The 22,232-nt window shown below is 38.6% G+C and overlaps 1 protein-coding gene across 4 annotated transcripts in view; it reads left to right on the top strand.

Moving 5' to 3' along the window:
* The window catches only part of LOC106711195 (growth arrest-specific protein 2), a 52,598-nt gene that overhangs the window by 29,014 nt on the left and 1,352 nt on the right, over positions 1–22,232 (top strand). For 2 of the 4 annotated variants that reach the window (XM_014503450.2, XM_014503449.2), the window contains exons 2-9: positions 12,192–12,599; positions 18,573–18,697; positions 19,298–19,439; positions 19,549–19,780; positions 20,130–20,173; positions 20,283–20,386; positions 20,469–20,597; positions 20,684–21,908. In XM_014503450.2, the coding sequence (XP_014358936.2) occupies positions 12,212–12,599; positions 18,573–18,697; positions 19,298–19,439; positions 19,549–19,780; positions 20,130–20,173; positions 20,283–20,386; positions 20,469–20,597; positions 20,684–21,673 (2,154 nt within the window). In that variant the 5' untranslated portion in view covers positions 12,192–12,211 and the 3' untranslated portion in view covers positions 21,674–21,908. Of the gene's footprint in view, positions 1–586; positions 626–12,191; positions 12,600–18,572; positions 18,698–19,297; positions 19,440–19,548; positions 19,781–20,129; positions 20,174–20,282; positions 20,387–20,468; positions 20,598–20,683; positions 21,909–22,232 lie in introns of those variants that run through there. The other 2 variants (XM_045683626.1, XM_014503448.2) reach the window with 2 other exon arrangements.

The raw sequence follows: 22,232 nt of genomic DNA, 5'->3' as shown, positions 1-22,232 counted from the left end.
CATTTGTTAATATTTGACTTGACAATATTTTTTTGTTTACACTCAACACAAGTCAAACTTTGAACTTTACCTAACCCATATATGTGTTATTATTACAAGTATAATTGCATAATTTCAATTGACAGCGTTTTGTAGTGAACAACTGCAAGTTGAAAAAGTAAAAGATTTTTGAATGTTGAAGCTTTGTGGTAGTGATCTCGGTTAATCTTTCAGATTGTTCAACTGTTCTATGCTCAATGCATCAATTCTTTGATGTTTTAATTCACAGACTTTATTGTTCTGTTGTAACGGATGTGGGCAATGAACACCACAGAGCAGACATGCAGAGGGAACAGTGCCACTCGGCCGGTTCTGGACTCACTAACGGTGCTCTGTGGTTTACCCGTACTTACTGGGAAACTGGTGCACTACAACTATCCTTGTTTGTAGAGTTATAAATACAGTCGCGATTCTATTAACTACTTCATTTTATTTATCTATTAATTTAAATAATAAAAATAAAGTCATTTTCGAATAATTGTTTTTGTTTATTTTATAATTTAAATTATAGATAATTTTGTAAAATATTTTTATGTTTTTGTTCCAGTTTGCAATTGATCGGAGAATGTGCCTTAACTTCTGACTGGTGAGATTACTTTTAGCAATAACTATAATTAACATAATTTATTTTATAATAAGATCATTATTACTAATTATAAAAGAAAAGCTCAGCTGTTTACGATTTTTCGAACAATGTTAAATGTGATTTTATGACAAAATTATAACTCCAACATTTTATGTTGCAATAAAATCGTTTTAAAGACAAAAAAACATGGCACTCGATCGATCTCACCTTGATTTATTGCATTGCCGATTTATGTTGATTGCTGTTTGATGGAGATCGTATTGATAATGTGGCGATATGTAAACGGTGGTCGAGACTCACAGCGCGGGTACGCGGCGCAATGATAGTCTCATGAGAGCTTGGATTATAATCTTCTCGCTGTAGTAAAGTCCCGTTATAGAGATACATATGATAGTATTAAAGATTCGTTTCCGATCATTTTTATCAGATATGAAATTCACTTAAAAATTTAATGCAAAAATTTTATTTTAAATCCAATAATTTACTGCACACTGCATGGTTGAAACAAGTGATGGCTTATTTCGTTTATAAAAAGATCGTTATGTTAGCGTTTATATGCACGACCGGGTACCGGGCAGGGTACCGGCCGGGCATCGGACAGATTGGGACGGTGTTATCGCAGAGCACTCTAGGAGCTTGATTGTTCGCTCAGCTTTCTATACGTGCATAATGCGGATTACTCTTCAGGGCTGTCACATAGTTATTGGGACCGAATTAGTAGGTATAAACTAATTATTTCAAATAATTTGAAGAAAAAAGCAATGACGTAAGTGTGCGGTATAAAGACTCTTATTTAGGTCATTAGAGCAACAATTTGCGTGCGCGAGGAGGTACAATGGTACCAATTTCAATTCGGCCCATTGTCCGGTTCCTGGCGACATGTTTACGAGATAATAAGCCGTGACGAGGCAAGTTATATGTCTTCCGCTCAATCCTGAGAGAGGCAGGATGCACACTACTGAACGTATTTAGGCCTCAGTTCGAAGCCAATTGAAAAGGAAGGCGTCAATTCAATTTTTAAATATGTACACAAGTCATTGTACGCGAATACGACAAAAATAAATGTTCAGAAGAGAATAAGAGTAATTTAAAATAATAAGATATAAAAGTTATAATTCAAGCAGTGAGGAATGTAGTTTATAACTTATTGTCTTCACGAAGATTGCTTGGAGATCAATAGTATCTCGTAACTACAAAGTAATAGGGAAATTTTGATTCACCAAAGCATTATTACAAGATCCAATTTACATGGGTCACGAGACTCGCCTCTCCTGTATGCATCCATTAATGATAAAAGTGTGATGATGTGAATTGTGTGACGCTGGTCGTGACGCTGGGAGAGGCGACCTGCGACCGCCCACTGAACTCTGGTCACCATTCTCCGTACACCTTGAATAAGTAAGAAAAGTTTGCAAACCATTTTAAAACATAATGAAATAACGTTGGTATTAATTAATCATAAATATAGATCATATAAGTATATGTTAATGAATATAAACTTGTGATTAATCCGCTGTTAGTGATATGTTGCGCCATCGATTGCTAGCAACACTTCGACGTGGACGTGTCAATGGGACCTTTCCACGCGGTGTCAGTGACGAAAGTTGTTGCCTTTGAAAGTGATCATGACTTGTTCTAGTTGCAGCTGATCAGATTATAGTGTTAAATACGAGGACAACAATTACTAGTTACATTTATACGAATTGACACAAAGGTTCATCGTTTTATTGTAGTTGTTATTACTTGTTAAGTTAGAATAAAATAATAATGTTTTATAAGTTATCTTAACAATATCCTAAGGTTCAGGGTACTGTCAATCTGCTACGCCATTACTTGAGCAGAAAGACTGCGAAAGTAAGTCACTGAGTTATGCCGAATTCAGCGGTTCACTTTCACGATTCGCAGCCGGAAAGCGGAACTAACATGACTGTTACGTGACGCAGGAAATCCGATGTGTGCCTTACTGACTTCTGGTGGAACCGGACCACTGGCCGATGGTAACTGTTACAACTTGATGCGTAACATGCGATACCTTTTTATTGTTTACATTTACATATTTGGCGGAACATAACGGAAGGGTTATAAAATTTGAATAGAATTTGCAACGCAATCATGGATTGAAATAATACTAAAAAATGTTCTAGTGTTGCTTACATAATTATTTCAGTGAAACAAAAACATCATACAAATCTTTGAACAACTAGTAGATGAGGAGTGTTGGTACGTGACCAGTTTGTGACAATTTCAGCGTCTTGCTGTATCCTCCCGCGTCCCCGCGCCCCTCACACGATCGTGTCAAAATGATTGATAAATAACAATGAATGGAATGTAGCCGCTGCATTCAATGTCGATTATTTACATAATGTATGCAGCCTTTTTATTATTTAGATAGTTTAAAGGTTACCAGTTCAAGTTATGACGTCACAATCTATAAATACGAGTACATAAAGATATTTTATGACACAGCTTCTGACTTTTCAAATAGTTTTCAATACATAACTTGTCTCTATCACAGATATATCTTATACTTACTAAATATCATTGAAATAACTTGAAATAGCTATGCTTTTCCTTGATTTTATGATGTAAAGGTTTTACAAATCCCTCGTCTGTCAATTTTGTTACATTGCCTCGTTAATATAAATTTTAATGGTGCTCAGTTATTTTGGGCTCGTGCACGGACAAAGGAAAAGTTGCTGTTTCAGGAAATGTTTGACACTACGACAGACCAAAACAAAAATAGTTTAATGTTCGCTCGTAAATATATTAATATTTAAGAAGCGTCTTGTTAAGAACTGGCTGGTAGTAATAAAACAAATAGTAGGACTAAGAATTTAGAAAAAATAGAACCTAGAAATATCACACACTAATTCAACTAGCGTGCGGATTAGAATTTAAGTCGTGGAATTTTCGCAGTATCAATAGAGACTAAAGTTAATCTCGTGCATTATTCATGATTTAAGAACAGATAGACAAATTAAAATTAGAAATAACCGGTTTTAATAATTAGTTAAAAACGTGATCGGTCACGTTTAAACTTAGAGACTTTTTGTTAGACTTTTTTTATTTTAAGCCCATTGTTAACACATGAATTAAATAAAATTTCCGAAAGTAGTCAAAGTGACAATATCTAATGAACGGCCGCAGACAGAACTAGAGAAATATGTTATAAAGGTAGGGCCTTTGTATACATTATGAGTGGACAATATAACACTAATCCTAACCTCACCTTCGTCGCCCTGCCCTATGTGGCGGTTCACAGAAACGCGTGAGGGTCTCGCTTCGGACTGTTAGGATGAACAATTTACCACAGATACTTTTTAAGCTTATATTAAACTAAGCTATTCCTGCGAAATCATAGATTCAATAAAAATATTCACATCGCCATCGCCAGTTGCACGGCTCCAAGTTCTCCAGCTATCGCCGCATCTCGCTAATAATAATCTGAGCCAATTAAAGCCGCCGGAGTGTCTGCTACTTAATGCCGGCTTATCCGATCGTCTCTTGTTCTCTTTATACTCTGCGACAATACACAGCTACACAGCAGGGCTGACAGTGCAACTATTACTTATTTAGTGCGTATTTTTTTTGGTTATGTTCAAATTTTTTTGGTTGCGGCTGTCTATATCTTCAATAGTCAATAACAAACATTTATTTTAGTGAAAAATAAATTATCAAACAATTTTAAATTAAGTTTAAATTTCTTTAGTTATATAAAACTGAAATATTTGACCGCAACATCAACGCATCCAACATAATGGTGTTTATTGTACTCAGTTGCATAATTGCCAGTCTTCGTTGTTAATTTGGTAAACAAGGTGCATTGCTTTGGACTGCGAGGAAGAGACCGTCAAATAAAATCTATATTGAGAACTCCCCTGGTCCTGCACGTCTGCTCTGACAACAATGTTTGTTTACACTGCACACAACATGAAGTTAACACGGTGTTTAAATGTGACACACTGAAACAATTTGTATAAGCTCACTGTATCGACAAATTAAAATAGATTTAATACACATGTTAATGCTTAGTGCATCCTTTGCTAGTTGAAGTTATTATGAAAAAGTTAATTTTGTTTCAAAACCAGATTTAATTTTATATATAGCATATGGTAATGTAGTGCATAAAATAAATTTTGCATTAATTTGCATTTAAAATTATTTATATAAAATTGTTTTTAAATATAGTGTAGAAAGTTAAAGTATATTATAATAAAATAAATAAATCAAAGAATAATTACTTAGAAAGTGTAGTTTAGATTTCATTCAAGTTTTAACACCAAAAAAAAACTGATTAGCTTTCTACATATTTATTTTACATCAATTCACATTTAAAATAAATTGTGAAACAGTTCATAAAAATAGACATTTTTTATTTTATAAAATGTTAAAATTAAATATTAATTTTTTCTATGAATTATAGGTTTATGGTCCGGATGGACAGGACATGATGTTTTGTGGTGGCTATATTTTATGTATAACGGCACATGTCAGGGGTCGACGTTAGTATGCGGCGATGTGTCCGGTGTCGTCATCTCGGCTCACTGTCTGAGGCGGCGAGGCTCATACTAAGCGCTGTTGTTTTTATATATGGGGCAATAGGTAACCCGAAATTCACAAACAAGAATAGAATTTATGCAAAACACTTGTAAATTATGATAAGTTATTTATCAAAGTAATACAAAAACACGGATTGGGAGATAACATATAAAATCTTGTTTCTTCATTTTCATCTTTTGTTTTAAGTTGCAGATGTATTAAAAATTATATATTATTTGGGAAAGTTATCTCCAATTTTATACACTTCTTGTAAACGTTTAAAAGCACGTTTTGCGTTTTCAAATACCATAGTTAAATATGTTTTTATTGTGTTATCAAACATCAAGGTACTACAGAAAATAATGTATTTACAGTGCTATGTACATAGTTATATAATGCTACATAATCAGCTGCAAATTATGTAGCATTTATGTCGCGCAGCCAGTGTGACCTGGTGAAGGTCACTAATGTAGGCAATAATCATGTTTTATATTTAATACCCAATATTTTGATTAAAGACATCAAAGCAAGAACATGGTAAGTCTTCATAGTTGTTGCAGAGAACTTCCTTAACACGTTCCCTGCTATCGACTAGCATGACGAGTTAATTTTCATACGAAAAAAATCTTCGTCGTCACTCGGGTCATATTTGTCCCAAAACTCGTAGTAGTACTGAATGTATTAACAATGTTGAATAGAAAAATTACGCTGTTGTGGTGTATATTGCACTAAAATAATTAAGTTACGGCCAAATATAATTGAAAAGAGTGAGTTTTGTATACATTCCATGGTACATTGCACATTATTGTTATTATTTTAAGAAATTTTAATTCGCCGATTTACATGTATGAGAGTACGGCGATAAAACAGCGCGACCGCGATTGAAGCGGGTTGTAACTGTGCGGGCCAGTTGCCTCGTTAGCGCCACCTAGACCAGCTAGCTACTAGCTTTACCGACCAGCTCCGCTTGTTGTTCAACTCACAGTGAAACCACAATCTGGCACTATTTTAGACAAAGTTTTTACTACACTCACAGTTACAATATAGTACTATTATCCGGAGTACGTCGTGACTGCTTTTGCAATGTCATATGGAAATTAACATGTGCCGTTTTTACATTGGCATTCCTTAGTTTTAGGTTATGTCCGTTTGTATTAGTTTCAATCTAGTGTACTTACAGAATGACAATGCATAATTCATTATACAAATTCAAAGAAAGTTAGACGAAGAACTAAGTTGAATAAAAATAACAATACCGTAATTAAATACGTAACCTTAATAAATACGGAGCTAGACTTAATTTACAGAGGTTATAATAAATTAAGCATGAAATAACTTGCTCTACACTTTATCTATGACAAATCGATCAACTTATCAAATAAATATCGATTAATTCCATCTCTAGAGATACCGCTGTTCATTTAAATACAATAACAATGATTTACGCATTTCGTTCGTGATAAATATTAATTTTACGGCACAAATGTTTCACTTTATGCTTATTTAATAGCAGTTAGTTTATAAGTGAATATAAATAATGAAATACATTTTCTTCAAAATAAAACTTACGGCTTAAATCTTACTTAACTGTATGTTATAAATACGCTGCGATACAAAACGATCCGATGCAAGTCGTTAGCTTTCAGAAGAAAAATTAAAAATACATACCGAAAAACGTCGTGATATGTCGAAAAACAACAAGATTTTGTTAAAAAGAAACTTATTTGAATGACAAAGTTCCATAATTTCTAATACTTGAGTTGTTAAAAGTAATTACATAAAAGTCAAAAGAAATTCTTGATACAGTGTTCTTTTGACTGATGGCTAGACATCCTTAATTTGGATAGATTCCGAGTCGCTCTGTTCTGATATATACGAGCTGATGACGGTGAAATACAATGTCCGTTAACGTCTAGTTATCTTTATAACATAACCGTATTTCTATTACAAAGAGGTAGTAGATATGAACGAGTGGTTACAGATCGACGGTAGTTAGTGGCCCACGCAAGTCCACTCAGAAGAACAAGTCTGCGGCGCTGCTCAGCGGAACAGGTCTGATGCGACGTAGATGTGACAATGAACTCACTCAACTCATTGAGTGAACACAGGATTTATCTTTCTTCTATTGTACGGTTTGATGTGACTATGTGGAAATAATGCCACATGAATAACGCCACATGGATTGATAAGGAATAAGTATATCATTTTTTTTCAAACAATTAAATATCTGCACTTAAATTATAAAGAGAAAAAAATTGTTTTTTCTATGTTACGAATAAATAATACTGGACCGATTTAAAAATACATTATCACTGAGTGACATTGATTCTATATTTATTAATAGATTTTTTAATTCCATGCGGACAAAGTCGCGATCTAAAGCTAATATTTTATAAAAAAAAAATCTTCAATCAATAAGTAATTGGGATAGGTACAATATCGAGAGATGCGTAGTGCGTTACGCCATTGAGTGCGCTGGCCGCTTCAATGAACACGACGCGGCAGCAGGGCACGTCTTCCGCCACGCCCGCCTGGGGTGGGCACTATGCCACAAGTGATGAGAGATCAACACCAAATATAAACTAAGCAAAATCGTAACTTCATCATAACCAACGTTAGATGCTTTAAACTTGTATTTAGCAAGTAATGTTACTGAAAAAATAAGTGGAAAAACATCATCTTTAATAGCTTTTTGTTGTGATTTTAATCACACAAATAAATTAATAATTTCGTAAATTTCATTCATACACAACAAAGTTCGTATTGTCGCTCATAACTTGTACCACACTTTGTTGCAGTGTAGTATTGTAAATAGAACACTCTACGTAGAACATCCGGTCAAGCGAAACTGGCAACTATTACCGTTGCAATAAAGTTCACATCAATTGAATATCAAAGTGTGTTACCGTGTGTTTACATTTTACACTCGTATCAGATTTTTTCCACGGAAACGCGCGACGCGACTGTAACCAGAAACGAAAGCTTTGCTTTTGTTATTCCTACTATTTACAGAGACCAAGTTTCAACACGTTTTCGTTGAGGCAGGCCTAGTACACTACACTACACTCGCACACTCGCCAGATCCCATATTACCTACTGAAGTTCATCCCTTTCCTTTAAGTACCTAAATTGAGATTAGTACATTTAACAAAAAAATCATACACAATTGACGTGACGTCAATTCATGACGTATCCGGTAACTAAATAGTAACAATATCCATGTATCAGCTATTTCCGTGCCTTTAAACAAACGTAACGAAATGTGAGAGAGGAAAGGAAAGCGAAGTGGTTTGCGGTGATCGTAAACAGGGCGGCTAGAGGTGTGCGGGCTGCGGCTTCCTGCCTTGGGAAACGCAGTTTCTCGCAACACGAGGTAACTTGCGGGTGGTCAGAGTTGAAAATAACCCGTGTTTATAACCTTTAGAGAGCCCGAGCCGCAACGTGATTCATCGAAGTTAACACAAATAGTTAAGAATCGACTGGTCGGTTCCCGGGTCAACAGCACAGTAATTGGCCATTCATCTATTAAGGTTGTTATCGTCGATTGCGGCGGCTGTCCTCTTGTTGCTGTCAATTGATTTCAGCTCCTGTTATCCTTTTTTTTTTTTTTTTTTTTTTTTTTTTTTTTTTTTTTTTTTTTGTTGACGCGGGGAATGCATTTACGCACTTCGCCGTCCGTGCTGCGGGGGCAGCAGGGACGGTTTCGTGTGGGACTCGCCGGCCGCAGAAGGCGACCGGAATACCCACTAAACCCCGCGGTGTTCTCCTTCGCCTGACCGGGCCGTGGCATCTACGTTAGTTTATCCACGACCCGGCTAGGGGAGCCCCTTGGTAGGGGCTCGACACGTGTAGGGAGGGGCTGTTTTTAACACCCCCTCCCATCACCCTATGATGCCCTCCCTCGGAACACAGGAGAGAGGGCATCCGCCACATTCGGCGCAGCAGGCCCCCCGGCCTGCCGCGCGTGGCCACCTCAAGTTGGTTGAAGGGCCGCGGCGTACCTCGTACGCCGGCGGCCCCTCGCTGGGGCCCTGCGGGGCAGCTCCTGTTATCCTGTGACTGGTGGCCGCAGGTCAGGAGCGGTTGGTGTTGCTGACGTCATAAACACGGGGTTACCAACAATCCGAGGATATTTTTCATTTTTTTTTATTTTTTAAGACAATAAACATTTTTACTTAGTTCATTAGTATGTACCTACTCATAAATATCTTGTTAGTATATATATATATATATGTAATTAGGTAATTGTTGGATAAATATTTGCAATTATTGCATGTGAACGGAGCGAATGGTAACGCAGATTGAAAACAACGGCAAGACATCAAGGCTTAAATTCAAATTAGTTTTTAAAAACAAGACACAATCGTGTTTAGAAGAAATAATTAGAGTTTTAGTCATAATAAAATGAAAGTGGAGCAAAACTTGGTTCACATTATCAAGTGGGCACTTCTAAGAAGCTGACTTATCCTCTAACAATGTGGTAAGTGGCGCGATGTGCTGATAAAGGAGGATTTATTGTTAGAGTGAGGTACAGCGACGGCAGGCGGCAGGCGGCGGTGGCGGGAATGCAATTATCCAATTAAAGAGTCTAGCACCGAGTTGCTGAGGGAGCAACGCTCTCCTCCGACCCCACACGATACGTACTCCTTTCAGTATTGTCCTGAGGAAAACTGGACACTAATAACTTATCGAGTTTTGAGAATCCAGTCAATCCTTAAAATTGTACATTATACTTGATTGGAACTGAATAATAATAAGAAGAGTAGAAACGAAAAAACATTCAGTTATCGTGAGGCAGATTCTGAATAGAAAGCGTTGTGCATTTTGCCATGGCGTGGTGCTTCCTCATAAATTAATGTTCACCCCATCCTGTGTAATTTGAAAACTTACAAATGCACTGTAATATTCGTATAAAGGGAAACGTCGAATAATGTTCGTTCCAAACGATACGATGTAACGACAGTGGGCTATGCGGTGCCGGCTCGTTCCACCATGTTTTTTATCCACTTCTGTAGTTCAAGGGATCGAAAGACACGCGATACAATGTCAGTTTACTAAGTTGCTTGAGCATGCAATATCTGAGACATTCAACTACGAATTAGGGAAGAATGTCATTAATTATTCATCTATTTAGCTCAGTAACAATAAAATTGATTAATATTCTTCCGATAAATTACTTTTTTTGAAGCTTTAGTAATAGGGGCCGGGGAGGACGAGAAAGTTATATATTTTAGTCCTCTTTCCCTTCCTACCCTTTTCTTATTAGGAAAAGGTGGCAAGAGGAAGTGGAGATGCCGGAAGAGGGGACGCATAGGAAGGGCAAACATCTTCTTTCTGTGCGTTCCTTTCTCTGTTGTTTAGGCAATCTGTTGATCCCTTGATAGGCATCTGCATTTGCGGGTGTCTATGGGCAACTGTCGTCACGATATGATACTGTTGTGGAACAGACTTTATGTAGTTTAAAACTGTATTGCTTGTTTCAGGAGAAACTTTTACATGAATATCATCACCGTAAATCAAAGCTTGCGTTTTACATAATCACGAGTCGCGATAGGAATCCCGCGCGTGCGTCTCCCACACGCGAGCGCCGCGCGAGAGACACAAAGCCGCCGCCGCACAGAGCGCTGCGTAGGGTGTTTGATGTCGCCGCACCGCACTCATCCTGCGCTAGTTCAAGGCTTCGTCTCCACACGCGATCTACTAAAGTTGCTTTACTTCCATAAGTGGATATGAAAGAGGCCCGGGCGGCGGCGGAGCGGTAATATCTCTTGTTTATAGTCTCTTCGACGTCTACAATCAGATTCTGCAAGTATACTCATATGGCATACTATAATAATTAGCTGGAAAAAAAATCTGAGGTGAAATTTTATTTATTTTTAGCTCATATAGTGGTGTGTATCCTACACATTTTTATGTAAATCAAACTTGATAAAACTTGGTCGTATGTTTTCTTTCACTACTAAACGGGATTCAGTAAGCATCGTAATAAAGATAAACCGTAATTCACAAGTATCAAATGATTTCTAACATAAAGTATTCCCCTCACGCCGCGGCGTCGAACCCGCACATCTGCGGAGAAAGTCGCAATCGCACCACGTGTGGCCCTCGTCTTATGTAATGTTGGAATTGTTCTAGACTGTGTCATGGTGCCTTAATCGCGGCTAAGAATCGCACTAGAAGGATTTAAATATATGACAGGTTGTTTCTATATTCAACAGGAACTTTATCATTACGTTGGTCTTAATAGTAAAAAAAAAATTACGGCGTAATTGAATATGTTCATGAACATGACTCGGCTAAAGTGAATATGTTAAAGAGACGAATAATAATTATATGAGTAGGTATACTTAACAAAAAACTGATTTCCGATAACGATGATGCCACATTCGCAACGAGAACACGTAATAAATACCTTTTTGTAAAAACTTAATTGCATCTCGAACATTGTCGATATTCAAAATCAACGTCGCTTTTATATTATAATTATAATGTAACGAAGGAAGGAACACAGCGTCCTCTCGCATGCAAATTACGTCTCGAAAGTTAAGAGTTAAAGGCCAAGTGGAGCATAACAGTGTCCCAGTAAATTTACATATGAGTACATACTACGGCCGAAGGGAATTGAGGCGTTGATAGTGACTGCGCCCATTTATCTTGGAAAGGGCCTCACATGTCGCCGCGAAGGTCGGTCCCATAGAGACTTTACTTTTAAACCAGCTTACAATCGGCGACAGCAGATGACGCATAAATAAACAAGCTTTAATTTTAACACGACTAAATCCAAACGTTCCATAATGAACAGAGTTATTGGTTCTACACATGATTTAAAAAAAATGTAAAATACTTTGACAAATTTATTTTTCTAATATATTTAAAAACAATCCAGTTAAAATGAGCAACCCTGAACAATGAAGTTACTAATTACCGAGCTCATTACACTGATGCCTCCAATTACGTAACTAAAGTCATTATTACATTGTATTGTGAAGATAGTTGACAAGGTAGTGACCAGAGTGTTGTGTTGCAGATCGCTCGGCCGGCACGGGCATGGCGTACTACCGTTGCGGGCCGACGGCCATCGGCAGCCGCGCCTCTTGGTCGGTGACGTCGCCCGCCGACCAGAACACCTTCGAGCGCCCGCTCAGTGGAAACTTCGACAGGATCTTCAATGCGTTCGAGAGGACCAACGCGTTCGAGTACGTGCGCAGTACTTTTGAGGGCGGGGCGGAAGTGGTGGAGGAGCGGGGCACGGGGCGTACTGAGGCGCTGGTGCGGCGCGTGAGCAGCAGTTTCGAGCGCGCTGATTGCGCGCTGGCGGCGCAGACACCCTGTGCGGCTGATGAGGATTACTACAGGGAGAAGATCCTGTACTCGCAGGCGAGGCAGCTCTTCCCGCTGCAGGAGGACCTCGCCGACTGGATCAATAAGACTATCGGTGAGTTTTATTATTAACATTTTTATAACAAATTAGTGCTTCACCTCATTTCTACCTTTATTACACTCACCTAAAAGCGTTTTCAATTCAGACTGCAGTGGTCTTTTACAGAAAAATAGAAGTTCCGGTAAAATAGTATATTTGGTAGCGCTTTAAAGTGCAGCGAACTATATTATTTTTAATCTGGTCAACTTTGAAACAGCTTTAAACTTCTACAAAGTGGAAGCGACGCATTGCGGCGACCACGACACGACCCACATCCACATCTCATGAATGCTCTCAAACTTTCAATACAGCCGCTCCGTGTCAAACGAGCTTTATTAATAAACGAGCAAAACTAACTCGATATACTTATCCATTTAAAAACCAGCTTTTTCAATAAAAAGGGTGTGCACGTAATGACTTACTCTAACTAATTAGGGAAATACGTCAAATATTCCTAGAAGTATAATTACCTTCCCACACCTCTATTTCATATCAATTTAATACAGTTTGTAATTAAAATTTGTTTCAAAGAATTAATTTTATTTTTATTACTATTTATAGTAATGTGATCACATCATTACTGTTACCGTAGTCTTTTAGCGATTACTCATCAAGTATGAATTTTATTTTTATTGAGTTTATGGTCTATTAAAATTGATAACAAATGAATCAATATCAACAACATTAGTTATTCCTTTTTTTATTAAAATCGTTAAAATAATTACAAAGTATCGAAATATTGTCTGACATTTTAAAGTATTTAGTAAACAAGCGTATTACTCGTATTATATTAGATTTTAACACATTGTAAAATGTTCAATTTAATGATGTAAAACACTTGAATATGCTCAAATAACGAACATGTTCAAAGTCATAACTTTCAAGTTTTTTAACCTTGTTTTAAAAACATCACGAAAATAAACTCGACAAAGTAAACAAGGACACAAACTTTCGCTAAGTACAATAAGTATACTATAAAACCCTTCTCAATAAAAAACGAATGTTATCTCTTGAAATTATGTGGAAGGTAAATAAAATTAATGATGGAATTAAACGAACTGATTTTATAAAAGCACTAAAGATTAAATTTGTATTTCTTTATTTATAACATAAGACATATATATAATCAGATAAAAGGTTTCAATTTCACTTGACTCATAAATATAATCCCTGTTTAAGAATTAGCGTATAATGGTGACAAAAACCGGACCTCTGCATGGAGACAATAGAGTAATAACTCTAACATTATTAGAACACCGCTGACTTGTAAGTCCGGCGCCTCTGGCAATATATCACAGCTGATTAGTGCGCGTGATGAATTCCCGTCGCCCACACGAATGTTACTCAACGCAACAACAACACACGTGTGGTGTGACCCGGCTAATTGTTAAATACAACCGTTGTGCAGCGAGTCTGACAGCCAGCCAGTCCGCAGGGCCACACCGGAGTGGTTAGGGTTACCATACTGACTCAATAAATTACATTGACTTTAAAAGGGAACATTATAACTAGTTACCTATTAAGGTATAAATAGTATTAACTAAACTGATTTCTTCCCATAGAATACTTTAATTTGTCTATAGTTGTAAAAGGATATTTTCCTTCTACCAACGTTCATCAAGACATCATCTATAAAATGTTAAATTTTTAATGGAAAGACTTCTTTATTAACTTATAATTAAAACGAATATAGGACAAAGAGTATATATGTATATAAATGTCTTTTTTCTTTGTAAAACAATAATTCGCAGATTTTCCGTGTTATCACAAAATCATAGTGTTCGTAGATTTAGTGTCGCAAGCGCCGGCGCCTGAACCCGGTCACGGTTCATTCAGTCAGTGTTGATTAAGCTGATCCGTACTGTATTTACATTATTTTACCTTTAATTTATTGCTAGCTCAGATCTAGTTAGCCTATTACTTCGACTTAGTTAAGAACCTCCAAAGAAGTCAATTACAAACACATCCTCAATACAACATCTGTTAAAATCACCATCTTCCCACGTTACTGTATACACCGAAAGAAATGTCTTCCTGGAAGAAATCTTGATTGGATTAGCCGCTTTATCGACCACATGGCGTTGTATCCCACACCTGGTGGTAACAGATTCACATAAAAACCAGCAACTTGATACGACTCCCAAATTTTTTAAATAAAATTATTTAGAGTAAAATGCATGGTGCTTTTGTTCACTTAAATCTTTTTAAAGTTCAACATGGCTGTGACAGATTTTTAATAAACTTTAAATATAACTAACATATGTAGTAATTTACATCTGAAACTGAAACTAATAAAACAACTTTTTAGTTATTATCTAATACCAACTACTGTCACTGAAACTAGTCATAGATTTCTAAAGTAAATATTTGTCCAACGGCGACATCAAAGAAACGTATAATAATAATGGTAACTATCAATCGAGTAATATCTGCCGAGGAAAGCGCAGCGCACAAAACCCTGTCACGACAGCGCCATTACCCTGCCGTCTCCCGCGCAATTATACGTCTCTCTTCTGCATTGATATTACTAGCTCTTACTCCTGCCAAACCAATACATGTCTCATGTTTTTAACAATAAATTTCACAATTGCAGATTATTATTATTCCCGATTAAAAACAGAGACGGACCAATATCATGTAGATAAATAACAATATACGTTATTTCATTTAGTTTACTGGTAACATTTTCATTTAATAACTATGAGTGCTTCAGTGAACTGTATTATTTTAGATAGTCCAAACTGTTATGAAAATCACCTTCATACTTCATTAAATAATAAATCGTATGCAAGCAATCGGCACGTCTCCTGGCCGTCAGTTGTCCAGCTTTGGTACGCTGAGTCAGTGGGCCCGGCGCGGCGCGGCGGGTGCTCGCCCGCGGCCTCTGAGCTCGGCGGGCTCCATTGACTGATATTATACCGGCCACCGGTACATACACATTACCGCTGCTCTTTGCACTATGAATATCTAATGTTTTTAAAGTGCAATGAGCAAGCGGAAGCGAGTCCTTTTATCAATGTTTAAAACTAGAATAGTTAAAAATTATATTTAAAATGAAAATATGAAAGCGTATATAAATAGTTTTGATTTTGATTAATAATTTATCGTTCTAATTTCAATTTTTGTTAACTTATTTTCAACCTCTATATTTTCTGTCTTGGACCACTACTCTTGCGGTGGGCTTAAGTTTTATTATAATTCATAAACAAAGCCTGCACCTCTGGGGTACTGGGGACGTATTGACACGTACACAAGCCTTTTTATATCAACAAACCGTTATCCTCCCGACTACCGCTACCGTTCCCTGTACATATTAAAGATGCAAATATTAATAGCACATTGATCAAGAGTCTTCTCTGCTCACATGAATTTAAAAATATATGTTATAACTTAAAACGTACAGAAATGTTGTATACAACATTGATTTGCAATTAAATGATGAAGAGCAAGTTTAACAACTTGTGACCTCTTATGAAAATATCCCGAACTGGTTGCTGTTGCGAAGGTTGACAGCTCGCGGGACCACCGGAGCGGCGGGCGCGGCACAGCCTGACAGACTCTCAGACTCTACTACTTTAATTACAAGGGTGCATGAGTTAACGCAAGGAAGGTCGAAAGATTCCGTAATCATTTGATCGTCTTTAAAAATATGTAATCCATTTTTTATTACTGTTATTATTATAATAGAAAACTCCATTGTTAAATTGAGTTTTCTATTATAAATACATTGTATGTACATTTAAAGTGTGTATTAATTAGTGCATCGATACTTGAAGTACAAGTAGGCAAAGGAAAGAAGAAAACACAGAGCGTCGGTGGCACAGGGGTAAAACATTTGACTTGTAATCTGCAGGTCTTGTGTGTTTTTCGATTTTTGATTTACTTATGTACAGTTATCTGACGTTACAGAAGGAAAACATTGTGTTGCAATCTGCAACATATCTGTGAAGAAATTCAAAAACAATCCGTAACAATTAACTTCATAGATAGCACTCGTCACAACACTACATTATTTGTATAACAGATTATTGCCTCACTTCGTGACACTTATTGTTTAAAAACTGCACCCGTGCTATATCATAACAAAAAAGATTGCCCACTGAATGTCTGAAAAAATATAGATAAAATCTATATTATAGAAAGGAAAATAAAGACAATAAAGTTAAAAATGAAATAGTTAATACAAAAAAATAAACCTCGTATCCTGAGTGGAAAGTAAAGAAGACAGTTAAATAGAAGATTATTCAGATAATTAAATTCTAGAATTTAGTATCGATATGTTTGTGTAGCACATCACTAGTTGAAGTTGTTTGTTTATTCATTGAGTATAATTATGTCCAAATGCGGTGAGTTGCGGTTTGCTGGTCGCTTTAAGTGATATCAGAGAAGGTGAAGGGCAGAGGTCAGGCGCGCGAAAGTTTGACTCGTGGGAGATCAAAAGCTTTATATCCTTACAAATAATTAATTTCACCAATGTAGTAAAATTTTGTTTATGGTAGAAATTGTCTAAGTTAACGCATTAGTAATGCCACTGTCTAATTAAAACTACTACTACTACTAAAATGAGCCCCACAAAAATATATTCATAAGACGACTAATCCCTTAAATACACTACAAATTAACAAATAGTAAATTGATGGTATATTTTATTCACTAATGTCTAACTTAATATTATACTTATATAATTACTCTGAAGTTTCATGTGGATAATATAAATTGCATAATAACAAATCAATTAAAAATCTATCAGAGCAAACGACGTGAAAGGATCGTGTAACGCCGCGCCCATCGATTTGAATAGTTCAGTAAACATCGGTAGTGCGTGTACAATTTCACGGTGCGGTAGTGCGGGCGCGACACTGCCCACCCCAAATGTACAGTACGCGGTTATATACGGTCAGTGCACTTGTGAGCTCTACTTATATTTAGATCAATTAACAACTACTGTTATATAAACCTGTATCTGCTTTGTTAACAAGCTTGAATTTTCTTTGCAACCACTAAGATATCAATTGTCTCATTTAGAGACGATAAATGGTGACTAAGGGAAGCCCAGAGTTTAGATTTATAAAAAAAAATTACAACAGACTATAATATTTTACTTGTCTATGTCTTCTAAAATATTTTTAGATACAGTGTCAGTTGAACAAAATATTGTATAAGAATTTTCCTTGTCCGTATCCTTATTGGATTAAATCCAATTGAGTCGCAATCAAATAAATCTATCGTTTACTGTTTGATTCATGTTGTGTGTCCGATGTGTTGAGAGACCGTGGGCCTGATGAATGTCCGACTCTGACCCACCTCACTACACACATTCTTGATTGCATTGAATTTTAAGCTGCACATTTCAAGATAACGACTAAAACATACAACAATTTAATATTAAATTAATTTAGAAAAATATACAAGAAAATTTTCTTATTAATACGCGTGTTATCACTGTTAAGAATATCAAAATTTTATCGTGTAGATAATAAATTGAATGACATCCATAACACAGTAGTTAATGTTATGATTTGCCTCATCTTTGATAGTTTATTTTCTTAAGAAATAATAAAAATCGTTAAATATCTCGTAGTAATCACGTTGTGTCTAGTTCTGTGATAATACTTTAGTATGCGTATAAAGTGTTCCAGTAGTTAACACGTGCGTCGAATTATCGTCCGGGTTGATTTAAATAAACTAAAGTAGATTTACAGGTTACCGGGACATGTTTACGTAAACGCCGCAAGTTTAAACATTTATGAAAATTCGTGGACATAGTTAAATGGTTGTATGTACATAATGTACATTGGCGTAGTATTATCTGTGCTTTTACTTATATCTGATATCCCTTATCAGGTATAACTAAAAGCACACGGAAAGCTACATTCTTTAAAGGTATATAACTAGGTTTGTATTGCTAACTATAACAAGAGTAATCGTACCATATAAAATTGACGAGTCATTTGTGAGAAGACTGTAATTTTTGCTATTGTTTCACAGGCACGAATTACCTGACCGGGGAGAATTTCCTGGAGGCGTTAGACAACGGCGCCGAGCTGTGTCAGCTGGCGGCTGTCATACAACAGCGCGCTAAGGAGGCACTCGACCAGGGCCTCGTCGTCGGGGTAAGTAAATTCCCCGCGATTGGGGACTTTATGATAGTGTTCAACAGATAAGCTTTCAAACGCGATCTGTAAGGATTTTCGAATTTGGGTTAGAATGTTTAACTAGTGGTTATTTAATTCAAATCAATAACATGAAGCTATTTCCAGAAAGTAAACGAACAGGTCTATTATTAGAGCAATGATTCAGGAATCCATTATGCTTCAGTAGCGCATTGTGTTGAGTGATTACAAACAAATGATAGTGATGTAGACGGGGCTTGGATGTGCCGTGCCTTCAGCCGGCTGCAAATAGCCCGTTCCTACTACCTGGACATTGGCCAGTATTCCGTTTATGTCCTTTGATTTACTTTCATTTTGTTGTTAGTTGTGTGCCGACTTTCACGTAGCTGTTAGCATTTGTTAATGTTATAGGTACACAGTTTTGTAAGCATTGTATAACAAGACTCTTCTCTATCTAAAAAATTACCAAAAATTTTACGTTTATGAAATGTAATGAACCTAAAAAAACACCAAAACACCTCCTCTCACTTATAAGTGTTATTTTGTAAACGTTGTCTATGTAGCAACGGTGTGTTGACGCATGCTTCGTGCTTTCTACAGCCAGTGCCTCAGCTGCGCGGACGCTGCTGGCAGCGCGCAGCGCGGCGGAGCTTCTTCAGCCGTGACAATGCCGACAACTTCCTCACCTTCTGTCGCGATCTCGGCGTCCACGAGAACCTGCTTTTCGAGAGCGATGACCTAGGTAAAGCGCTCTTTTTTGTGTAGCACTAGTATTCTTCCGAAAGAGGTTGCTTTACCACAACTCGCATAGCCCGAAAGCGCTATCTAATATGTTGCGTGTACGTATGCAGTGCTGCACAACCAGCCGCGTCAGGTGGTGCTGTGCCTGCTAGAGGTGGCGCGGCTGGCGACGCGCTATCGGCTGGAGCCACCGGGCCTGGTGCAGTTGGAGCGGGAGATCGCGCAGGAGGAACGCGACTCCGGTCTCGACTCTGCCATGTCCACCGCCGCCTGGCAATTCCGCGACCTCACGCCGCCGCCTCACGACACACGCGACACACAGCCCGAGGAGACTCGACACAAGTCAGTTCTGTTTGCATATCTATCATTAACCATGTGTACAGTTAGTCTTACCATTCTATGAATTAGAGCACAAATAACGCACGTAAAAATGAACAGAAATTGTAATTTGGAGGTTACTCATGTTACACAATATGTTTGATCATTACACGCTGCGTAGTGAGACTGATCAGAGCAGAAGCAATGCCGAGCCCAGGCCGCCGCCACGACACGAGGACTCGTAAGTTATTCGGTTTACTGTATCGGTTTAGGTTTAGGGGACAAAATATCGTATCAAAATTATTCATCCTTGTCGTAGGCAGGAAACACGTACGTTTTAATTTGTTTTAAATTCATTGAATATTGTTAACAGGAACACAGCAGAGCCTTCCACGACGGCACAGGACCAGAATGACTGTAAGTATATATAAATAATTAAAAAAAAAACTTCATACAATAAGACATGAAGTGGATATATTTGTGAATTTGCCGTCATTAGCTGAGCGTAAAGGTGTTTGTTGTGCAGGCCAGCCGGGCGGCGACAACACGGACGCGGAGAGTACGCGCTCCGACGCCGCCAGCAGCGACTCCGACGTCCCGCTCAGGCCCACCAACGAGCTCGACAAGCGGGTCAGTGCGCCCCCTCCAGTTAACCTGTTCTATCTTTCGTAAATAACGTCAGTGTGTGTAACATTGCGACGTGTGTCGGCAGGTGGCGTTGGTGACGCGGCTGCTGGAGCGCGGCTGCAGCTGCTCCTCGGCGCGCTGCTCGCGCCTGCTCAAGGTGAAGAAAGTGGGCGAAGGCCGCTACAACATCGCCGGAAGAAACGTCTTCATACGGGTACCATCCGCTACGAATAATAAAAAAAATGTTTCACTAGACCATTACGATAACATTATTAATTGACTGGAATTGTAACATTACAGCTGCTGAAGGGTCGGCACATGATGGTGCGCGTTGGCGGCGGCTGGGACACGCTGGAACATTTCCTGTCGCGCCACGATCCCTGCCAGGTGCGCCTCGTGGCCCCCGCGCACATGGCCGGCGCCCCGCCCGCGCCCGCGCCCCCACCCGCCTCTACCGGCACTGCACCGCTCACCCCAGACCTCCCACTCGACGAACTCGACGCCAAGCTCTCCCCCATTAGAATTTCCCCGGCCACCAGCAAAACCTCCATAGCCAGCAGGGACCGCTCCGGCACCACCACACCGGTAGATAGCAAAGCTTCCACTAGTGGTAAGTCCTCGCCGACGGGCGGGACCGCTCCGAACAAAAAAGACGGCGTCGTGGTCTCCTCCACGCCGAACAAGGCACGCCTAAAGTCCGCACTCACGCTGCCCATCAAAGCGGACGTCCCGCGCGCCCGCAAGCAGTCCGCACCCAGCTTCAGCACCCCCAACACCCCTACCAACCGGTCGAACCGCGCCCCCGGCGAGCTGCGGAAGTCTCTCACTTCAAACACTTTGCTAAATGCGCCAAAGAAATCTAGAAGTATGAGCCTCGGGGTGCAGAAGGACGAGAAGCCGTATGGCGCGGAACGGTCGGGTAAGAGCAAGAGCCGCAGCACGACCGCGACGCCCGCGCCCACGCCCACGCTCGGCAACCGCAAGGCTCGCAGCCAGAGTCTCGCCTCTACGCCGGTCAACGAGCCGCGCAGGAGCTTCGCCGCCAGCAACGGGTATGCCAAGAAAACGCGCAGCATGAGCCTGGCGACGACGGCGGACTTCGGCAAGCCGCTAGTGAAGAGCGTGTCGCTGTCGACGGGCGGCGCGCCCATGACGCAGGCCGCCATCGAGGAGAGCATCCGGCTCTCGCTGGCCGCCACGCTCGTCGACGACTCCTGCCCCAAGAGGCCCTTCCTGCACATCAAAGCCAAATACAGAAGTCCGCCTCCGCGGGAAGTTCCCCCCAGATAACTTTCTACAACTCCGTTCATTCCACTAGTTGTACAGTCTGACGCGAGGTGGGGGTGGGAGGTGTCCGAGGCAAGCCCTAAGTTCGCGAGCTAAGCATTAAGTAGATCTCCTAAGTAATCTCATTTGTTTAACCACGTAGCTATAAGTTGCAAATCACGTTTATTAACTCGAAGGAGCCTAGTCATAATGAGTTTGTTTAAAAATATTGTATGTATTATTATTATTATTTGTAATAATTTCCTCATTTTAATTTCAATATTATTTTTAATTTTAATTTTTAAATCGATGCCAACATTATTATTATTTCATATTTGTTGAAATTTTTGAAGCGCGCACCACTCGCGCTTTGTAATGTAATAAATATTTTCAGTTTTATTTAATTTGTTTTTTTCTTATTAGTTATTCGCAAAGTGTACATCGTGCAATGCTAATGTGCTTACTTACGTATTTGTACTGTATTATTCATAAAAATATGCTTCGAGTACCAATTTACAAAAACGTTTACAAATTGTTATACAGCATTTTAATTAATACAGTATTGTCAATTTCCTGCGCTATA

Source organism: Papilio machaon, chromosome 22, assembly GCF_912999745.1.
Source record: "Papilio machaon chromosome 22, ilPapMach1.1, whole genome shotgun sequence".
NCBI lineage: Eukaryota > Metazoa > Arthropoda > Insecta > Lepidoptera > Papilionidae > Papilio > Papilio machaon.
This window is presented reverse-complemented; position numbering and strand designations above follow the sequence as displayed.